At 37.4% G+C, this 21,711-nt stretch overlaps 1 protein-coding gene across 6 annotated transcripts in view; it reads right to left on the bottom strand.

Annotated features, from left to right (window-relative positions):
* Positions 1-21,711, bottom strand: part of DOCK3 (dedicator of cytokinesis 3) — a 581,779-nt gene that overhangs the window by 113,159 nt on the left and 446,909 nt on the right. For all 6 annotated transcript variants that reach the window (XM_032868163.1, XM_032868164.1, XM_032868166.1 and 3 more), the window contains exons 10-12: positions 12,501-12,582; positions 7,319-7,379; positions 5,907-6,054 (exon numbers count right to left, since the gene is read on the bottom strand). In XM_032868163.1, the coding sequence (XP_032724054.1) occupies positions 5,907-6,054; positions 7,319-7,379; positions 12,501-12,582 (291 nt within the window). The remainder of the gene's footprint in view (positions 1-5,906; positions 6,055-7,318; positions 7,380-12,500; positions 12,583-21,711) is intronic.

Raw genomic sequence — 21,711 nt, 5'->3', positions numbered from 1 at the left:
TGTGAGAATAAATTTCTGTGTTATAAATCACCACATTTGCAGTAATTTGTTATAGTAGCCACAGGAAACAAATACAACAGTCCATGTGACTCATAGATCCAAACCATGATCTCAAATGAGTTTTCTTGCTAATAAAAGTGAAATGTTTATATGTACTATTTGCATATATACACATACATATGTATATATAGGTACATTATAAATGTCTATCTATGCCACTCTGTATTGTATATCCATTTTTATCTCTACCTGCTTAACATTTTGATCTCAGAACCAATCTACTGCTATCTAGTAACCCTCTCAAACTGCAACAAACGGCAATTTTTTCCGAGTTTATTAAGCTAAAACTGTTAAATAATTGGGAATGAAGATTGACCTTTGCCAAGTATCCTTTTTGATATCAGGATGATTTGTTTTTTCCCTTTTGGATGACTAATATGATGCATTATATGCTAATTGCATTGTGATCAGAGAGTATGGCTTGTGCCTTACAGAATTTATGGAAATTTTTTCTATGAATAACTTTTATAAATGTTCCATAAGCACTGGAAAAGATGTGTTCTGTTTATTGGATAAAAGATTTGTCTAGAGTTGGGAGGACCATATGGGCTGGCGAGCTGGGATACTCCATTTACACCTGCTGTCCTGGCATCAACAGCACTCCTTTTGACTATCAGAATGTCCTAATTTAGATGACAAATTGTGCTCAACCTATCTGGAGGTAGGACGGCAAGAGGTTAAGAGCATAGTCTCTCAATCAGGCTGTTTAGGCACAGGCCTCACCACTCTGTGCCTGTTTCCTTATCTATAATAGAGAGGTATGACAGCCCATGTTGAGCATTCAAAGATGCTGACTCTTAATATCTGTCATGTCAACCTTATTCAGATTCTCTAAGTCAGAGTTATTTACCTGATTTAAATATTTATTTCCGGGACGCCTGGGTGGCTCAGTTGGTTAAGCGGCTGCCTTCGGCTCAGGTCGTGATCCCAGCGTCCTGGGATCGAGTCCCACATCGGGCTCCCTGCTCAGCAGGGAGCCTGCTTCTCCCTCTGCCTCTGCCTGCCACTCTGTCTGCCTGTGCTCTCTCTCTCTGACAAATAAATAAATAAAAATCTTTTAAAAAAAATAAATAAATATTTATTTCCATCCTTATTTATTTTTGTCTCCCTGTATGTCAAGAGGCACATTAAAGTCTCTTGCTTTTATTGTAGTTTTATCCTATTTCCAGTAAATTGACTATAATAATTTTGAGTCATTATTATATGCATAAGGGTCATGACAGTTAGATCTCCATTATGAATTCCATCATGTATCAGTATAAAATGCTCTTTTTATCCCTGTGGAGGAAAAGGGGGGCTTTTTGGAAAAGCTGGAGGTAGAGATGTTAGCAAGGACACCTGGGCTCTGGCGCTGCTTCCTCTCACAAGTTAAGAAGGCTGAATTTGGTCAACTTCCTTTAAACTGAAGTACATGGACTATTGGGCAAATTTTGTGTGATTACCATAGGATAATGAGGATAGTATGCATGGAATTTTATAGGATTTGTAATTTAGATGTAAAAGTGGAGCTTACCTGTAGTCAAGAGTCCCTAGCAAACAAACAAACAAACAAACAAAAAACACTCCTTTTTAGATGGCAAGCAGTATGCCCATTATTTGGTTAGAGCTCATTTCCTGAACCACTGGTCCTCTTGTTTATTTACCACCTTTTTCCTGTTTGATTCACTAGTTCATGTGGATTCTTTTTTGTTTCTTATATTACTTTATCCCTTTTCTTCTTCAATTTTGTAGATGAGGAAACTGAAGTTCAGGGAATTACAGTGATTTTTCCAAATCTCACAGCTTCTGCTTACCAATCACCTTGTCTTATCTAATCTATCCATTTATCAAATAGAAGAAAGTATTATCTTAAAAAAAACAAGATGGGATCATACATACCACTGACTATTTTAAATCAGTTAACAAAGTTGTTATATGAAGGCAGCTCTGTGTTTGTCTACTCTTAGAGCCATCATTCTTTCAATGTGACTTTCCTGGAGGAGCTGCACAACAGAAAAGGGAGGGAGAATGCAGGTGTGTTTTCCAAGCTTGTGGCAGAGAATACAAAGGACCTCAGTGTGCCACCACTTATATCTGTGTTAGAGTCATAAGCCTTTTGACTGTTACAGGAACAGGAGTCATCCTGAGCTGACTTTCTTACTCTGGCTCATTATTTAGTGAGTTCTACTTTGCAGCAGCACTAACACACTAACAAATCTAACTGACCTCCAAGGCTAGAGATGGTGGGCACTGCAAGTCAAAACAGAGTAATTCCGTGGGCACAGACCTACTGGATTTAGGTCTTCTTTGTAAAGGCCTGAGCAGACATTTGGTGCAGATGCTCATATACTGACAACAGACACAGCAGATGACAGTTCTGAGTGGATCATGATCCATGGAATATTGGGAAGGAAATGATCCATGGAAAACTGGCAAGGCTTCGGCTAGGACAGAGAGAAGTAAGAGCTACTTCCTTAACTGACTCGCAAGTGAGAAGCAGTATTTTCATTTGACATCGTTGTATGTATAAAGACTTGAGCCTTCTTTACTATGTATTAAAATGAGGACAGCCCAATGGCCCTTCACTCATTTAAGAATGGGCCTCATTTAAAAATGACTCCTAAACAAGTACTCTCAACTTGAGGCAGTTTCATGGATAAGGTGCTTATGAAACAAAGACCCCAAAGTCAGTGTTCAGAGGAAATATGTGTCTACCTCAAATATAAGGAGAGGGTCCCTTCCAGATATTACATAAGAGAAGAGATTGCCACCTTATATTTCCACCCTCACAAATCCTGTCATGTTATGGGGCATTCTCTGAATCCCTTCATTTTGAATGTCACAGCAGTATTTTGGGTAAGTTACATAAGCCTGAAATTATCTCAATCAATGAAAGTTTTAGATGCTTGTAAAACTAATCTGGCAGAATTGGTTAAAGACTTTTTTTTTTTAAGAGCAAAAACTACACGGATTTAGTAATTACCTTTGGGTATGACCTCCAAATTGAACAACTGGGTGTTGCTGTAAAGCTTACCTTAAAAGCAGCATAGTAAGCACCTGTATTATTAAGGTCACATACATGGGTCTTACAGGACAAATAAAGACAGAGAAACAGCAAGTGTCCAAATATTCAGCAAAAATGTAATTGAGCCTCAAGATGAACTTTCAGTGAATGCATCACCAAGGATTCAAAGAGTGATGTATCAAAACCAGCCTGATGGAAGTAAAAGACCATGCCCTGGAAAACTGTGTGAGATGACTTGGGAAGTGGCTCCAGGGTTGACAAAGTCCTGATGACATGGTTGCGTATGATGAATTTGAGTAAAACTTTCTCATAACACGTGAGAGTGGGGAAAATGCAATACTTGTCTCAATTTTATATAACATGTGATTGAATATGTAATGGATAATATACATTTTATATAATATGATTTAAAATATAACTAACATAGTAGAGTTAATATTCTAAGCAGTTATCTATTTTGTTAAGGTTGGCTTAAAAATGTTTATTTAGGCAGTGTCACACTATGAATTTGGAAAGCGGTCACTGCATATGCAGAAGCATCTTGGGTTTGGTCACACGCATTATTTATGGCACCTTGACTTCGCCTTAGTGTTAGCTTTAACTTCCAGCACTCCTCTCCTTTTGCGTCCTAGGCTCTAGGTTCGACCTGCCCTGTGCCTGCCTGTGACCCTAGTGCCTCTGGCCAAGAGGAAACAGATGATATCTATATCAGACTGAATTGCATACGGTGATGATTTATTTGTGATTTTTCAGGCTTTCGGTTCCTTGGCAAGCAACCTGGTTTTCATGCCCCAACCTCCTGTTGAGATTTTCTCAAAACGATGTGGGACCTTCACCACACACATATATGATATTAAACAATATCTATTAAGCCAGAGGAATGGCTATGGCAAGAGACATACTGGAGCTTGAATCTTCTCTGGTTGAGGCTGACTGAATAATGAAAGAGATGATGAGAATGTCAACAATTAATGAGATATTTTGCCAATTCATTGATTAAAACTATACAAGGGTTTTTTTATCCTTGTAAAATCCTGTCCTAACAAAAGCTAAAGCACTATCAATAGCAATTATTGAACCTTTAAAGCTTCTAATTTAATCTAACAAACATAGGCCATGAAACTTATCGGAAAATATTTCTTCTCCTAGGGGCTGGATTCACTGGGCTGATGTAGATTTAAAACACTAATCCTGTGCACAAAATCAGTTTCACAAACATGCAGTTGGAAGTCTACTGGACAATCTTAGTATTTTCAAGTGGAAAAATTATCCTACACTTTGATTCTAGTAGTCCTTCAAAAAAATTCTTTTATAATGATCTATTGTTTTAGAAGCAATTAGGCCAATTAAGCCTGACAGCGTGATTTCAAGAGGGATGCTGTGCAAGCCCCTATCCACGATGAGAATCTGCAGTGAGGCAAGGAATAGCTGATGCATGCGAAGAGATGTGATTCCCGAGTGCTGCCTATACATTCCTTGCCCTTGGGAAGGACACAGTGGAGTAAAAGGATAATGATGATGATTTTGGATTCCTGTTTAGTCCTTTTCAAAGGGAGGAAGGTACATCAAAAAGCATTCCCATCAGCCATCAATGAAGAGATTTGGTATATGGAGAAAGTCTGTGACTGATGCATGAAAGGAAGAGAAAACCCACCAAAATTTCCCTTGGAGGTGAGTATTCCAAAGGAAGTTCCTCATCCCATAGACGTACACAACTCTGAACAGAACAGTGCTTAAGGCAAAATAGGTAATAAGGAGGTCCGGACTTTTATTTTGAAATTAATAAAATGTGGTTGATCTATAAAGGGCCAAATTAGGTGTAATTGTGAATTGAGTTCATTTCCTGTCTGAATCAGAACAGAGAATACAGAAAAATATTCATGCAATATTATGGTGAGGGTACATTAACATGGTGATGGACAATATTATATTTCATTTCAAAAAATAATATTGGGTTAAAACCGAAAGAGGACAGATTTAAAAAAAAATTCTCATAGTTAGAAACACTTACTTTAAAATCTCACTAAACTCACCACGAATCATGTTTTCAGCACTACTATTCATCCTTAAGTCTATATCAGCAAAGACAGATGATGTGCCTGAATTCTGTTCCTTTTCTTCATTTATTTTTTTCTATTGCTTAACAAGAATCAGAAGGAGATGCACTGCTTCTATAAGGCAGATCCACCAGTTAATGAACATTTTTTTTTAAAAGATTTTATTTATTTATTTGACAGACAGAGATCACAAGTAGGCAGAGAAGCAGGCAGAGAGAGAGGAAGAAGCACCCAGGCACCCCTGGTTAATGAACATGAAAAACAATGCTGTGGCTAGATGGGTGTGACTTATGGATCTGTGGTCACAAAAGTGGAGAGTGAAACCACAGCTCCTCAGAAAAATTTACTTTTCTTCAAGTTGACTTGTGATCATTCTTTGAAGCAATTTGCGTCAGTACCTAGCTCAGTTACAATAGTTGGTGGGGGAAGTATTGGACAAAGAAGATTCTTTTATATCCAAAACACAGGAGAAATTAATCATTAGTTTTTCTGTAACTATATAATAATGTTGGCTAGTCCTAGATAGAAGAGGTAGTACAGACATCTATACTACCAGACTTCTAGTTTAGGATAGAGGTTTCTGAATTTCGCTGCTTCAGAATCACCTGGGCAACTTATTAAAAGTATAGACCTTAGATCAGAATCTCTGCATTTTTTATAAACTCCCTATCCTACATATTCTGGTGGTTCTGTGTCCCACAAAGCTTGAGCACTGCTGCTCTCAAGGGCAGTACTGGAATGTCTTATGTTGTAAATTATTAATATTTCTGATATCTATTACTCACGTGTAAACCTTAAGAACAAAATCCTTTTCTTCCTTTAATTCTGTGAGCGACTGCAGAACATCCAGGATGCTTAGGACAGCACAACCATATGGTCGCCGGTAGTGTAGGTGAGCAGGGCCTTTCTTCGAGTCATTCAGGAGCATCCGGCCTGAAGCACAGCAGAAATACCAGTCAAACCAAAAACTCCAGGCTCCTCTCCAGTACCACCTGACTGTCATCCAAGGATGCCAGAGATATAGGCACCTTAGAAATACTCTAAGCTGGAAGACTAATTTAGGACTAAAGAGAGCCATGCAGGGATGCAGAATATTTATGTGGAGGAATGCCAGACAGGCCTTTGGCCACATTCAACTAATCATCCTTATTATCTACCTTAATACCATTAGTCCATTTATTAATCATATGAGAATGAAACAGTGGTTTTATGAATTTCTTAGAAAAACCACTGTGTTAGATTTAAAACTCTTTGGCATATTGGGGATACAAAGTTTAGTATTTTTGTTGCCAGGTAAAAACTTTGTATGCAAAGGTAAGAACCGTGAGTTAGTCTTCCAACCAAATTTTGCTGTCACAGCTGCTCTTGAACCTCTGCTGGAGCGAAAGTTGTCTCAGAAAGAATGGGGGCTTGCTTCTCCCACCTACCAAAGCTGTGCCTAATGGTGGCGGCAAGAGGACTTGAAGAAGCAAAACTGGAATGTCAGTAAGTGCTTAAGAAGTACAGCAAAACAAAGTACAGCAAAGAGGTGTTTTGTTGGCAAAGAAGTAAAAAATACTCTTTGACAAAAAAGGTACATGATATGTCAGAATCCAAACCGATGGAGGAAGACTTGGTTAGACCTAGCCCCCCAGATTACGCCATATGCTCGAAATGAGGCTGAGTAAATCAACCACAGAGCAGCAGCAAAAATCACTTTGGTCATCTTGGGTGGGGTAAAAGTGAAATACCATATGTCAGTCGCAGTAAGGGTAGTAACTCTTATTTTGTGGAAAATTGCACAGATACATACTTTGGATACAAAACACAGCAAAGGCCATTCGCCACATGTTCAAGATGGCAACCTGCAACCTGTTGTAAGATCTCTGAAGTGGAAAAGCTGGTACAAAGGCAAAACACTGTGGTGGAGAGAATGTTAAAAGAGCAGACCACTTGAAATAAAGAGTTTGGGGTTTGGGTCTAAAAACAAATAGGGAGCAGAAGATTTCAAGTGAAAAAAAAATGCTTTCATTCATGTCAAATTCAGCTATCATAGCAGCTGAGCTTAAGGCAGAATTCCAATACAAGCTGGATTCCCGTCCTGAGACCTGACATTATAGGTAAGAGCTATGGAGATGAGAAAGCTCAAACATAGTAGTAGATACTTATCCTAAGGTGGGCTGGTCTTAGTCATGTGAACGGATAAGGTCGACAGTACCTATTCGTATCACATGGGCAACTATATATAAATCTCTCTTCATATCTTTGCTGCTCAGATCCTAAGAAAAGAAAAAAAAAACAAGTAAATTAAGACAATGAATATACTGAAAATAATTAAAATTTCATTTCAAAACCTCATAATCATCTGTTTTTGTTACTTTTAGCATATGTTATAGGTGGGGAGGGGGACTAAAGCACATAGTGGTTTAATGGTTTGTAAGATTCCTGTGGCCAAAGTGTGAATATCTTATCTGCCTCTGGAAGTTATTTTATTGATAATACTTTCCCAGCTTTTATTTAAATAGCCAACAGATATCTACAAGAGTTCTCACATTAGAAATCTTCATAATATTGTCTTATCCATGTTTATTTGAACATCATATAAAAAACATTTTGTAACAAAAGAAATGTTCAATGCAGAACAAAAAATGGAAAACACCAATAAGCTTATTAATGACTGAAATTCTAAAATTTTACTCTTTACTAATTTTATGTTTATTCTGTGGTCCACAATGATTATTATACACTAGATATCTTCCCTTGAGAAAAGACTAATTTGGCCTTAGTGAAACCTCAATAATTTGATCTCCATTTCTAAATTTAGATATGCATCATTTGTACTGAAGTATAAAGCTGAAAATAATCTTATCTGGAAAATTCTAAGGCTTCCTTTAAGTAAACGATCTGATCCAATCAGTAATTTTTAAAACTAAAGTTATGAAAATAATTTTATACATTAAATTATTTATGTTTAGAACACATTTTGAAATAAAGTGTTCATTTATGGGAATGTATTTTACTTTAACATGTTGTACTTAAAGTAATAAGACTTTAATATATACTCTGTTTCAGACTTCTCACCAGGTCAGCTAGCTGCTCACTGAGACACTGTTGTGAATTAATGATGATTGATGGAATAACCTCTGTTCTTAATGGGACAGTTTCTCAAGATTTCCCTTTTGCTTCTAGGAAGAGGTCCCTTACTTAGTTCCCTGTCTTTCCTATCTTTCATCTCTTGACTAGTCCCAGATGCTGTCTCTTTTTAAAAAGGCAGGGAAAGGGACAATCAAGTGACAGTTATAATTTCAAATGAGCTTTGCCATCCAGAGTCCCCATGTTTGCTTTATTTTTATACCTTGTTGCAAGGTTAGGACTTGGGTAAGGCAAGAAAGGCACCCAAGGTGCAAAGTTAAAGGGGGTCTCACTCTCAGGAAGCTGTGCTTTGCTTGCCTTACCATAGACCAGCTCTGCCCTGTAGAGCAGTCCTAGACATATGAAAGGAAAGGAGACATTAAAAAGTAATGTGCAGTGTGTAAACCTGGCGATTCACAGACCTGTACCCCTGGGGATAAAAATATATGTTTATAAAAAATTTAAAAAAAAAGTAATGTGCAATGGTGAAATTGAAACTTTTAGATTCTAGATGGTTATGACATTTCACCAAATTCTTGATGGAATAACAAAGTGTGCTTATAATGAAATAGGATACAAAATAATTTAAGATAAATGTGTATCTCTGGAATCACAAAGAAATATTTTTACATGAAAGTTGTCTTCTGAAACTGAAAAAGGATGGTTCAGGCTCCATCTTACCACTTCCTTTAATTTAGAGATGGAATTTAAAATGATACCCTCAAATATCTCTGTATTTTGACACCCATTAAAATGGTTACTAAATAACAAATAAAAATTAAAAAAAATACACATTACCACTTCTTTGTGATTTTTTTAGGGATTGAAACATGTCTACTTACTGAAAAATATAGAAATGTTTGACACATTTCAAAATGTAAAAAAAAAAATAAAAAGAAATGGTTCCTTCTACATAGCTTGGAATGTGTTAAGCCAAACTATCAAATAACCAGTATGATGATTAATCTCTACATCTACAAATTCAAGTCAGTTACCAAAGATGATCAAACACTAATCAGATCAGTTGTACACAAGAGCACAGGACCTCTCCCTTGGTTCTAAGTGAATGAAAGGAAGAAAACTGAAATATAATTTATGGTATTTTCCAAGTAGATGGAGTAGGCGCCCTTTCTGACCATTTTGTATTTGGTACCCAGAACTCTCTGTGGCATTTATTTTAAGTCAATAATATAAAATGGGAATAATCTGTGCAAAAAATATTTTATGTGAAATTATTACTTGTGAGTCCCACATAATTTCAGTGTGAAAGCTATCTTATTAAACATAAGTACATGGTTAAACACAGTTACCACAGAGTTAGTAAACACTCACTGTTCAAGACTAAGTACCAAGTGTGGCTATCCATGTCAAAATACTCACAAGACCTGTAAAACCAAGATGTGAAGAGGGATTCCCACCATTCATTTGGTGAGTAGAGTTTGAATTTAGATTTACCCTCTGGAGCATACCCTCCAATCCCACATAATTAAAAGCTGGTTCCCAACTACATGGTAGTCATAGGGGAGTGACTCAGGGCTCAGCATCTTGGACTCAGTTCCTGATGTTCCATTTGAAACATGGAGATGTCAACTTACTTTCCTGTGCCTGATGCCCTTTTTCTGTAGAGATAATGGGATTTGCAAAAACAAAACAAGGCCAATTTATTCATGCTTATGCTACAGAAGAAGCAGAAGCTATAAATAAATGTAGGAAATATAATGCCAATGAATGCAGGGAAAACAACACAAGTTAATTTTCTGAGCTGGTCATTCAAATATAATAAAAAATAAACATATTCATTTACTTTTATAACAAATCATTATCGGGGCCTTCATATTTGCCAGGGACTGTGTGTGAAGCACTGGATGTCTACTAAAAAAGTAAATTCACAGACATGTTCTCACACGCTCATATACATAGCCATTGTTTATCATGAAAGTTAGGAAATCACTGTATTAGACATGCACTGTATTAGACATTCACATAAATATGAAACACCTCCTTCTGGATAAAATTCTTTCTGGACAGGAAGCTCTGAAATCTGACAAGGTTAGAAAAAACCCCGACTTTACAGAGAACAAGGTTGAGTCATGAATAATGTGCTGGTCTATAATGTGGCTCTGAAGTCTGCTTGAGTGATCTTGCAAAACTGCTCAGTTTGTAGGCCTCCCTCTTCTTGATGCTAAAAGGTAAGCTATCAAGTTGGCACTGACCATAGCCCTGGCTGCATTTTCCTGCATTACTCTCAAACTCTGTAGCACATATGCCAATCTGGAAAACTCCTTTAGCTCACAGGAGGAACTCAAGTCTTAGATGAGAAAATAGGTTCCACCAAAATTAATATTTCTCATTGCTTAAAGTAGAACATGAAAATCCTAGATAAGACAATCTTGTGAAAAAATTTCATGTGCTTTGTAAAAATTTCTCAAATCACTCTTTAGGATCTTAAAAAGCAATCCAGGGCTGTACTGCAAAGGGAATTACAGAAGTGGTATTTTTAGCAGCCTTGTCTTCTCATTGTGGCAGAATAAGAGCACATGAATATTATGTGCATCTTTGATTTATAAAGTCACAGCTACAGCTTAGGCCTCTGGGCCCATATAGATAATTAAAATGCTACAAAATGAAAATTTCAATTTACTGTAATTACATTCAAATATCATCATAATTAAGTTCATTTTTCAAGAGACAAGGACCACACTCATCATATTCAAGGACAGCCATACATATAGCTCTATCCATGATGCCAGAGAACAAGGAAGCAGTGATTTCTTTTGCTACTTTATCAGAGAATCAGGGTCTAGAAAAACGTCCTAAGGTCAGTGAGGCATTCTAGACAGATGGGTGTCTCTTTTCTTCCTATTTCTGTTTCAGAAAGGTGGCCACAGAGGACCACTTCAGTGTTTACACACTCTCACTTCAGAAACTCTTTCCCAATATCCTAACCTAAATCCCAACTTGTACTCTTTCCTTCGTTCTTTTCCTACTGAAGGAATAGTGTTGCTTTCCCCAGACAAAATCATCTCAACTCCCTAAACTGTCTTCATGGGTCTGCTTTACCTGCTTGTTCTTCCTGCATTGTCTCCTAAAGTTTGAATGCTGAGCTCCAAGATGGGCTAAAAAAATCACTTTAGCTTAACCAGACTTACAAATGTTTCTGTACATCTGGAGAGTTTTCAACAGAAACTGTCCCTGTGAAAATGGCTTCTGATTCTGCAGTAATGCTGTTTGAAGCTTTGAAAGATAAAGTTGTAGTAAATGAACAAAAAAGTCATGTACTCACCACATATATGTGGTATCAGTAAAACAGGTAAACAAATCCAGTTTTATCTTTCAGAGAAAGCCACATATACAATGCCTAGAGAAATCCTATTTGTGTTTAAGAGGTACACTGTAAGCTCTGAGACACCTGACTGTAACCCATCAATCACGCACCCCACACCAGGGCAGAGGCACTGTGAGACTATCATACCTCCTGGCATTAATGGGTCTTAATGTATCTCACTAATACTGAAGCAGATCAAAGACTCCGCAAGAGTCAAAACTGGTTTAAAATTATAACACAGTCTTGTTTTCTCCTTCAGCAAATAAATAAACAAAGCTGCACACTAGTTTTCTTTAAATAAAAAAAAACATTTAGTAACTCAGAATCAATTTGAGGAATACACAAGGCAATGTGGTATTGTTAGGCTGAGCACTTTCCAGAAGCAGATTACTATGTCTTCTCTGAGCTGATGAGTCTGTGATCCTGGAGACCATGATTGACTACATGGTTATTTGGAAAAAATGAAAGTATAGATCACAGTAGGAAAAGACCCTCCATTTGGATGTAAGAGAAAAGAACTACTTAGTTTGTCTCTCTTTATATGCACTCACTAAAAAACTGCAAAGCTGTAAATTTAGTGGATGCCTTTAGAGACATTATACTTCTACATTAGAGAAATTCCCAGTGGCCTTGAATAAGAATAGTAAGAAAGACTTCTTTCAGATTTTGTCTGTTATATTAAAAAGCTTCTAAAATCTACATTAGTAAAAGGTATTGGATTATATTTCTTTAATAAAAATTCAATTAAAAACTATAGCTGATTTCAGTTTTCTTTAAATATTTCATTAAAATCTGATAGAAACATAAATCAAGTCCTAATCTCCCCAGTGTTTAAGAATAAAGGGAGGTAAGAATAAATACTTGTTTCCAGGGTGACAATATCCACATAGTAGGCCCCTGGGTAGAGTCAACAGCAGAGAAGGGAAAGAGAATTTGCACATACTGTAAAAAGGGCACACATTCGTTCTATCTTCTCTGGATTCCTTGGCCCACCATTCTTGTTCAGTCTCACCAGAAACCGCTCACTGAAATGTAGGAGAGAGAGACAGAAAAATGTAAGGGACCACATGCTCCAGAACAAATAAAAAGGGCATTTATAGAGAAACCCTAAACACTGTCAGAACAGCTCTTAGTGACAGACAAGGCCAAAAGTACATGTCTAATGTCAGGACACTATTTTTCTTGCCAAGCAGCATGCAATGGACACTACAAACTGCCTAACAGCTGTTGCTGTTTCTCTGCTGGCAGCAGCTCTCCTTTCCCTAAAGGTGTGTGCTCCCTGAGAGGAGCAATGAAGACTATATCTTCTATCATTTTCCAAATACCCGCAAAGCTCCAGTCATAACATAGGCCCATAACAGACACATATATTCTCTGATGTGAACACTCAGATCATAAAAATATCCACCATACTCGAGCCAAAACTGTCTATATTACCCAGTTTACATCTTCCTATAGAACTCTTAAGAATCATTTCAGGACTAAGAAAAAAAAATGTTATAGAGACTTAGAAAAATTTGAGCAAAAAGTCAAAGAGAAATAATGTGTTATAACTAGAGTTGCAATCAGAATTTCATAGGGCCATTAAAACATTCTATTCTACAAACAAGACAGGTTAACTCCTAAAGTAAATTACTGGATTAAAAAACCAGAGATAGTGTTTGTGACAACCGGAGCAGTATCTCTTCGCTCTCTCACTCCTGCCTGCTCCTGCCCAGGCTCAAATTTTTCTACCTCTTCATTCCAAGGCTCCCCATCAACTGCAACAGGGAAACTGAGCCATGGCAAAGACCACATTTCTAAAGTAATCAAATTAAAATTCTAAAAGTAATTTACTTCTCCTGTGCCCATAGTCATGTACTCTCCAAGTATATGTGGTATCAGTAAAGAGGTCAATATTAAAATATTGTCCTAGAATTATAAGATATAATATCAACTTTCTAGGTTGCTTACTTTGTTCATGTGTTAATCTGTTCATTTATTCAACAAATAGTTATTAAGTTCTGTGTGCTAAATGTGGGAATATAAATGTGAACAAGATACACACAAGGTACTTTTCTTCATAGAGCTTGTGATCCTGGTAGACAATTAAATATGCAGAAATGAAGCTAAAAAATATTGGGCTGAAGTGACTCTTAATCTCACAAAACAAACTGAGGGTTGCTGGGCAGAGGGGGGTTGTGGGGGGGTTATGGACATTGGGTAGGGTATGTGCTATGGTGAGTGCTGTGAAGTTTGTAAACGTGGAGATTCACAGACCTGTACCCCTGGGGGAAAAATATATATATATATATATATGTTTATAAAAAATAAAATTATTAAAAAAAAATTTAAAAAAAATAAAAAAAAATATTGGGCTGGATATAAACTTGAGATTTTTTTCAGCCAGGGGTTTGGATGGCAATAAGGAGAGAATGTGCATAGAAGGAGCAGGAAAAAGGGCTTTGGTCAGAATCCTGAGGGATGTTTATATTTAGGGGAAAAATAAAAGGTAGAACTAGCCAAGTAGACACATGCAGACAAATAGAAAAGCAAGAAAAATAAGGAGGAGGTGGGATGCTATGTTAGTCAAGGGAAGAAAATGTCTGAAAGCTGGGGGGGGGGCAGGGGCGGGGAGGAGGGGTCGGTGAGTTCTAAGGTCAGTGAGATCACAGGAGACAAACACAAGAATGTCTCGGAACACAGCCACTGTGATTCTTGCAATAACAGTTTTAGTGGAATGGTAGAGAAAGAGCCCAGTGTGAGGAGGAAGAAGTGAGGAGGCAGAAATAGTCCAGACTACTTTTTAATAAATGGCTGTGGAAATGTAGAAGTGAACTTATAGTTGAATGGGCATATTGGGTTAAGGAAGGTCTTAATTTTTTTAAAAGATTTTATTTATTTGAGAGAGAGAAAGAGAGAGAGCAAGCACAAGCAAGGGGGAGGGGCAGAGGGAGAAGCAGTCTCCCTTCTGAGCCGGGGAATCTGATTCGGGACTCGATCCCAGGATCCTGGGATCATGACCCGAGCTGAATGAAGGTAGACGCTTAACCAACTGAGCGACCCAGGCACCCTGAGGGAGATCTTTATTAACATGTGGGATAACCCTTATGTTTATACTTAATTAATTGTCAATAAAGGCACCAAAATTCAGTAATGGAGTACAATAATTTCAACAAATGGTGTTTCAGAATCCAAATGAAAAAACTAAACTTTAATCCTTGCCTACAAAAGATTAACTTGCCTAAATGTAAGAGCTAAAACTATAAAACTGTAAGAAGAAAACGCAGGAGAAAAATGAAGACAAGTATCTTTGTATATTTTATTTACATTTGTATTTCCACATTTAGCATAAAAGAGAAAAATCTTTGTGATTTCAGATTACTAAGTGAATATCATGAATCACAATGAAATGGTAAACTGAACTTTATAAAAATTAAAACCATCTTTTCTTGGGGAGACATTGTTAAAGTGAAAAGACAAGCTATGGACTGAGAAAACATTTACAAATACTCATTTAAAAAAGGACTGTATTAAGAACATATGGAGTTCTGAGAGTTCTTTATAAGTAACAACTCAATTTAAAAATGGACAAAAGATCTGAAAAATCTTTCACCAAATAACATACAAATAAGCTCAAGAAAACATCATTAATCATTAGAGAAATACAAATTAAAATCACAGTGAGATACCACTACACTCCTATTTGAATGTTTAAATTAAAGACTAAATATACCAAGGGTTGGTGAGAATGTAGAGGAACTAGACCTCTTGTAAATTGCTGAGGGAAGTGCAAAATGGTATGGCCAGTTTAGAAAAGAGTCTGACAGTTTCTTATAAAGTTAAACATATACTTATTATATGATCTAATCATTCTGCTCCTAGGAGAAATGAAAACTTATATCCACACCGAGACCTGTATGTGAATATTTACTGCAGTTTTATTCATAATAGCCAGAAACTGTAAAGAACACCAATATTCATCATGAGATGAATGGAATATCCATATAATGGAATATCCATACAATGGAAAATTACTTCACAATAAAAAGAACTACTGAGATATATAATAACTTGGATGAATCTCAAAAACATATACTAAGTGAAAGAAGTCAGTCAATCACAAAAGACCATATATTGTATGCCTCCATTTACATTATAATCTAGACTAGGCAAAACTGTAAGGAAGGAAACCAGATCAGGAGTTGTCAGGGCTGAGGAAGGAGGGCAGGGACTGACTGCAAAGGTGCATGAAGGAACTTGCTGGGGTGATGAAAGCTTCTACTTCTTGAATGTGGTGGTGATTCCACAACAATAAATTTGTGAAAACTCACCAACTATGTTTTAAAAAGAGTGAATTTTACTACATGTAAATTACAGCTCAACAACCTGACTTCAAAAAAAGACAGGGCACACTAAAGAACATTTATTTCTAATAGGACAATGTTTGTAGATGATAAGATACTGAAGGGAGGAAAGAGAGAAAATAATTGGCAAAGGAAAAAGAAGTTCCCACCTCCTTGGGGGAACTGAGAGAAATCAAGGAAAGAACAAAGGAGGAAACAACAGGTGTGGATACAAATAAGTTAGTAGTTTTAGAAGTTGGGTGTATCAGAGAAACGAAATAAGAGCATCAAAGTAATATTTCTCTGTTACTGTAGTTATCTATCCTAACTAACATGTATCTATGCATTCAACCACCCAGTTAACTCTTTATTTATTTATTTATTTTTAAATTTCTTTTCATTATAACAGAATTCATTGTTTATGCACCACACCCAGTGCTCTATGCAATACGTGCCCTCCGTAATACCCACCACCTGGCTCCCCCAACCTTCCACCCCCAGTCCCTTCAAAACCCTCAGATTGTTTTTCAGAGTCCATAGTCTCTCATGGTTCATCTCCCCTTCCAATTTCCTTCAACTCCCTTCTCCTCTCCATCTCCCCTTGTCCTCCATGCTATTTGTTATGCTCCACAAATAAGTGAAACCATATGATAATTGACTCTCTCTGCTTGACTTATTTCACTCAGCATCCAGTTAACTCTTAACTTGATGTAGGAATAGAAAAACAGTTTTAGGAAGTTTATGTCTTTTTCAGAAAATTTATCACTACTTCTGCATTCTTTGTTGAAGGAACACCTGCAACTGTTCTCATTGTCATATTACCAGTCTCTCGAGGACAGACATCTACCACGCAGGCTGCTGCTGGAGCTGCTAGACCCACAGAAAGGTGTGTGGTTTGGAGGAGCTACACCAAGATCTGGTCCAAAGATAAAAGATCCAAAGATAAAACAAATTCCAGAGTGGATAGGTCCAAAGATAAAAGGTCCAAAGATAAAACAAATTCCAGAGTGGATAGGGTTGCAGGCCCTATCAGAACCCAAGAATGTCTCTTTCCCCTTGACAGTGAGAGGAGGCCCCTGAGTTCTCATAGTGCCCACATGACCTTCACATGTCCTAGAGCCTTTCATGCTTCTGTTTTCATCTGACCTTCACAATTTGTGAAACTGAAAATAATTGTTTTTTTTTTCCTTCATTTTATATGGTTTTAGATATATATCTAGTTATTTCCTGTCTTGATAGCTTCTCCAATGGGTATGACAAGCAAATGATGTTTTCTTCTAACATTCAAACTATTTGAAAACAAACATTGGATAGCCAATTTTTCCTGAAGTGGTCGAAAAAAGTGGGAAACACTGCAGTAAACACAGTTAAACAGGTTTTTACCCACTAGGACTTCTCAGAGGTTTAAAATGTTATGATGTGTTTTGATACCAATGGGACAGATGACATTTGACCACATAGGGAGCTTTTATATAAGGCAATGGAGTCTGTACAGAGTTTGAGAAATTGGCCAACGAGAGCTACAGCAACCACTCATATTTCCCAAAGGTATGAAAGGAACTGTGGTCAAAAGAGTAAAATTTAAAATTTATTCATGAGATTTTATGAACATCCTCTATATGAGAGCAACAGGGCAGTTTTTCTCTTAAATAATATGGGTGAGAAAACTCCGATTCTTTCAAAAAAAAGAAAGAGATAATGTTAAATTCTTACTTTTCATAAGCAACATTATAAGAGAACTGCTCCATATTTAGTGGTTTTTATGATGAGCTATGCATGAACAGTATATGAAGTTACATTACTTTCAGAATGTCATTATTATTGAGCAAGTTGCTACAAATGAATTCCATAATTTGAATCTGTGGCAAGTTTAAGTGTCCTAATTTTAAGATCACTTGATTTTATGAAGGTTCTAATTCACACACTCATACCCATTTCCATGGATAGTAATTCGTGCATCCCTAGAGCAAATGTTCAGTGACCACCAATAAGATCCCAGCCTATGTTGAGGCAGAGACAGTCTCTGATACTTAGGGAGAATATTTCCTGAAGACTCTGTTTTGGAAATACATGCATCCTCCTCAAATAAGTTCAGAGGAATTCTCTCAACTCTTCCATTTTAATCTTCGTGTTTCTCATTTGTTCCTCTGTGGAGATGGACGGCAACTACTTAGCAACTACTATCTCTTCTGTGATAACCTCCCAGGTGCTAAAAAACAGACAAGGAGCCCCAAGGCCATAGTACATAGCACAGTGCAGTAGATTAAAAAATCTCTCGTATTTCCTCACAGATTCATTTTCCAATTTAGCTCACTTGGCTTTATTTCTCAAGTTCTTCAAGTTTTCCCACTTTCATTCTGAAGCACAAGAGCAGAAATACATAAAGGGGTTTCATAAAGGCAAATCAGTACTGTGGTTTTCAAATTTATTTTTAGTATCTGCTTTTCAACAAAACCTTACACTGTTCAATATATGAAAAATCGATAAAGAGCTACTTAGGTTGAATAGGGGAACTGGAGGGGCGGGGGGAGAGAGTCCTCCCTACTTAGGCTTCTCTCCTAACCACGACCTGTCCCTGAGACACTTCAGGGCTCCAAAGAACACATTTTTAACTATTATTATAATTCAAGGATTTTTTCCAGCCTTCTTTCCTCCTTTTCATTCATTTCAACAAGGGTTCATGAACCTTTACCATATTCCAGAAACTGAGGTAGATATTGGGAATAGAGAAATGAAATGGTCCCTCCCTATCCTCAAGGTTTTGAGCCTACTGGGAGAGAGGCACAAATAAACCCCAAATTGCAACATAATGTGAAAATGCTATAATTACACAGAAAGGGGCTACTAACAAGTTCTATTGGAATGAGGATAGGCTGCCCAAATGGGATACTACAAAGGACTCTTGCAGTATTGCTAGGCTTACAGCATTTGGTGAGAGGTAGTTAGAGATTAAGAGAAGAGGATTCTAGGAGAGTGCTCCAAGTGCAGACTCTCAGAGGGCTGAGGTATTCTGATGGTGGGAAGGCTCTCTTAGGAGGGCACTGGAGAGCCAGGGAGTGGTCAGAGGTACTATGCAACACAGAGTGGATAAATCCAGAGTGGACAAGGTTCTCCAAACTTGGCTATTATCAGGAATAACTGGCAGCCTATGAAAATACAGATTCCTAGACCCCATCCCAGGTCTTCTGGATCAGAATCTCTAGAGGAATGGACTCAGAGGACTTCTGGGGAGAGTGTAAGAATCTGCCTTTTTTAGCAAGTTTGGAAAACCCCATTATAGGCCTTAGAGAAGCCTGGAAAGTTCAACTAGGCGAAGCACTGTTGACCTCCTAAGTCTTTAGAATGATCACTTGGGCTGCAGTGTTGAAAGCAAGTTGATAACATAGAAAATACTCCAAAGACAATGGGAGTAGCCCCAGCAAGCTATGACTCAGTTTGGGAACAAAACAGAGGAGAATGGATGTGAGATGTAAGCTGGCCACATGTAGCAATTGATTGGATGTGGCAGTCAACCAGAAAGTTCAGATGCGTATGCTGAATTTGAAGTCTCTGTGGGATATGTAGGTGAACAAAAAACAGGCAGATCAAAGCCCAAGTCTGAAGTTCAGGGAAAAGACATGGGTGGGAGGTGGAGCTCTGGGTACTCATCAATTTGCTATCACTGTAGCAACAGCAGCCACCTAATGAAGAATATCTTTTATGTACTGGGAATTGTTTAAAGTATTTCTTTTCTTGCCTAATTATATTTAATCCTCATAACAGATATTTCATCTCCAAAGAAACAGAGTCAGAGGGGCAAAGTTCTTGGCTTGAGATCAGAGGGTAGAGAGAGAACAGTAAAAATGAAATTCTAATTGGAATCTGTTTGACTTCAAAGCCCTTACTTTATCTATATTTCATCTTATGAAATGAGCACTGGAAAAAGAGTGGTGTGGGAGAGGAGCGGGCTTCCATGGGTAATATACAAATTACATCTTGCCCTAGAGATGCACAGTGTCTGTGTCACATAGGCTATCATATGTGCTGCCTGAAGTAAATCCAGCCATAATCCCCATCACCTACATGGGACATTTGACCCCTCTGATTAGAAAATTTATGCCAAGCCCTCATCCCGGTTCTGCTAGTGGCACCTAGTCTGTTTGAAGTTAACGGCACTCCCACTCAGGACACTGAGAAGTGATGGGAACAATGGTTTGCCTGATTTGGAACAAGCAGAGACTTGAATGACAAACAACCCCAGAAAACATATTCTTTTCATTTTCTTTAAAGCAAAAGAGACACATGAATAAACGTGTTATCACATATCCTTGAATGTTTATAATAGCATTTTTCTAATTATACAGCCCCTAAAGGGTCTTTGGAAATCATGCACTTCTCATGAAATTGAACTAAATGGTAACTTTATGATCAATTATGTGGGAAGTTACAGTTGTTTTAACTCTAATGATTTATGCTCTCACCCCAGGATCAGACTCCCAATTCTAGCAATAGAAAGCATGTAGATGAATAAATGGGGGTGCAATGAGGGTGAGGTTCTGTTGACAGGACGGTACAACAGGTCATCTTTGCTGTCTCCAAAATTCAAGTCAAAGTGCTTCTAAGAAAAGTGCACATCCATGTGGGGAAGTTGGGCATGGAGGGAATGACCCTGCCTTCAATGTTTTGCTAATTCATCTGTGGGGTCTAAAGAAGTAGCATACTTTTATATTTCTCAGCTGTAGGTCAAGCAGTCTGACGTATGATAAGAAAGTAACCTGCTAGCCCTTGCTGCCAAATAAGCAATGTTTGAACAGTGATTGCTTCTCTGTATTCAGGAGAAGTTCTTTTGTCTGGTGTAGACAAATGCCCCCTTCATAGATAGGTCCTTTGTAACTTCCCAAGAGTAATACAGACCTAGTAGTTATGAAAGAAATGATAAACACATTAATAAATGAATGCTGAAAAAAAACAATTTAGCTAAGAACACTTTCATTAAGTGTATAGAAAGAATACTACTTAGCAATTTATCTGACTGCATTATCATAGAAAAATAAAGCATTTAAGAGCAAATCACTGATAACATGACTTAATTTTTTCCCATTTATTTATTATAATGTTTCCCAATTTATTTATTATGCAAACTGGAAAGACTTAAACAAATGCTAAAGTGTGGTTGCTCCCTAAGACTTCATAGAAAAACAGTATCTTGGCAATAATACAGAAAAATGACTAACTTTTATGAACGATCACACCTAACATAGTCCAATCATGGTATTTCCTAATGGATAGTCTACTAACTAGAAAAAGATAACCTCAAAAATTCATTCTTTCACTAGTAGGATCAAACTGTAAGCAAAACAAACTTTGAGCAAACATCACTCTCTCCTGCAACATGGGGGTTAAGGGGATAGAAGAAGAGAAAATGAAGCAAGATGCGATTGGGAGGGAGATAAACGAAAAGTGACTCTTAATCTCACAAAACAAACTGAGGGTTGCTGGGGGGAGGGGGGTTGGGAGAGTGGGGGTGGGGTTATTATGGACATTGGGGAGGGTATGTGCTATGGTGAGTGCGGTGAAGTGTGTAAACCTGGCGATTCACAGACCTGTACCCCTGGGGGAAAAATATATGTTTATAAAAAAAAAATTAAAAAAAAACCAAAAAAAACCATCACTCTCTCCAGGAATTCAGTGCATAAAACTTTTCAGTCTTCACAATTATGCTTCCGAATTTCTACACAGCCTAATGGAAATGAAACAAACACACACCAAGGTTTTGAACAGGATGAGAGCAGTTATCAACATGTGTACTATATTTTATAGAGCTTATCACCTTTTTTTCATATGGTACTT

The sequence above is a fragment of the Lontra canadensis genome, unplaced genomic scaffold (assembly GCF_010015895.1).
Source record: "Lontra canadensis isolate GAN:19392208 unplaced genomic scaffold, GSC_riverotter_1.0 scaffold35, whole genome shotgun sequence".
Taxonomy (NCBI): Eukaryota; Metazoa; Chordata; class Mammalia; order Carnivora; family Mustelidae; genus Lontra; species Lontra canadensis.
The sequence above is the reverse complement of the archived record's forward strand: the minus strand, read 5'-3'. Positions and strand labels throughout refer to the sequence as shown.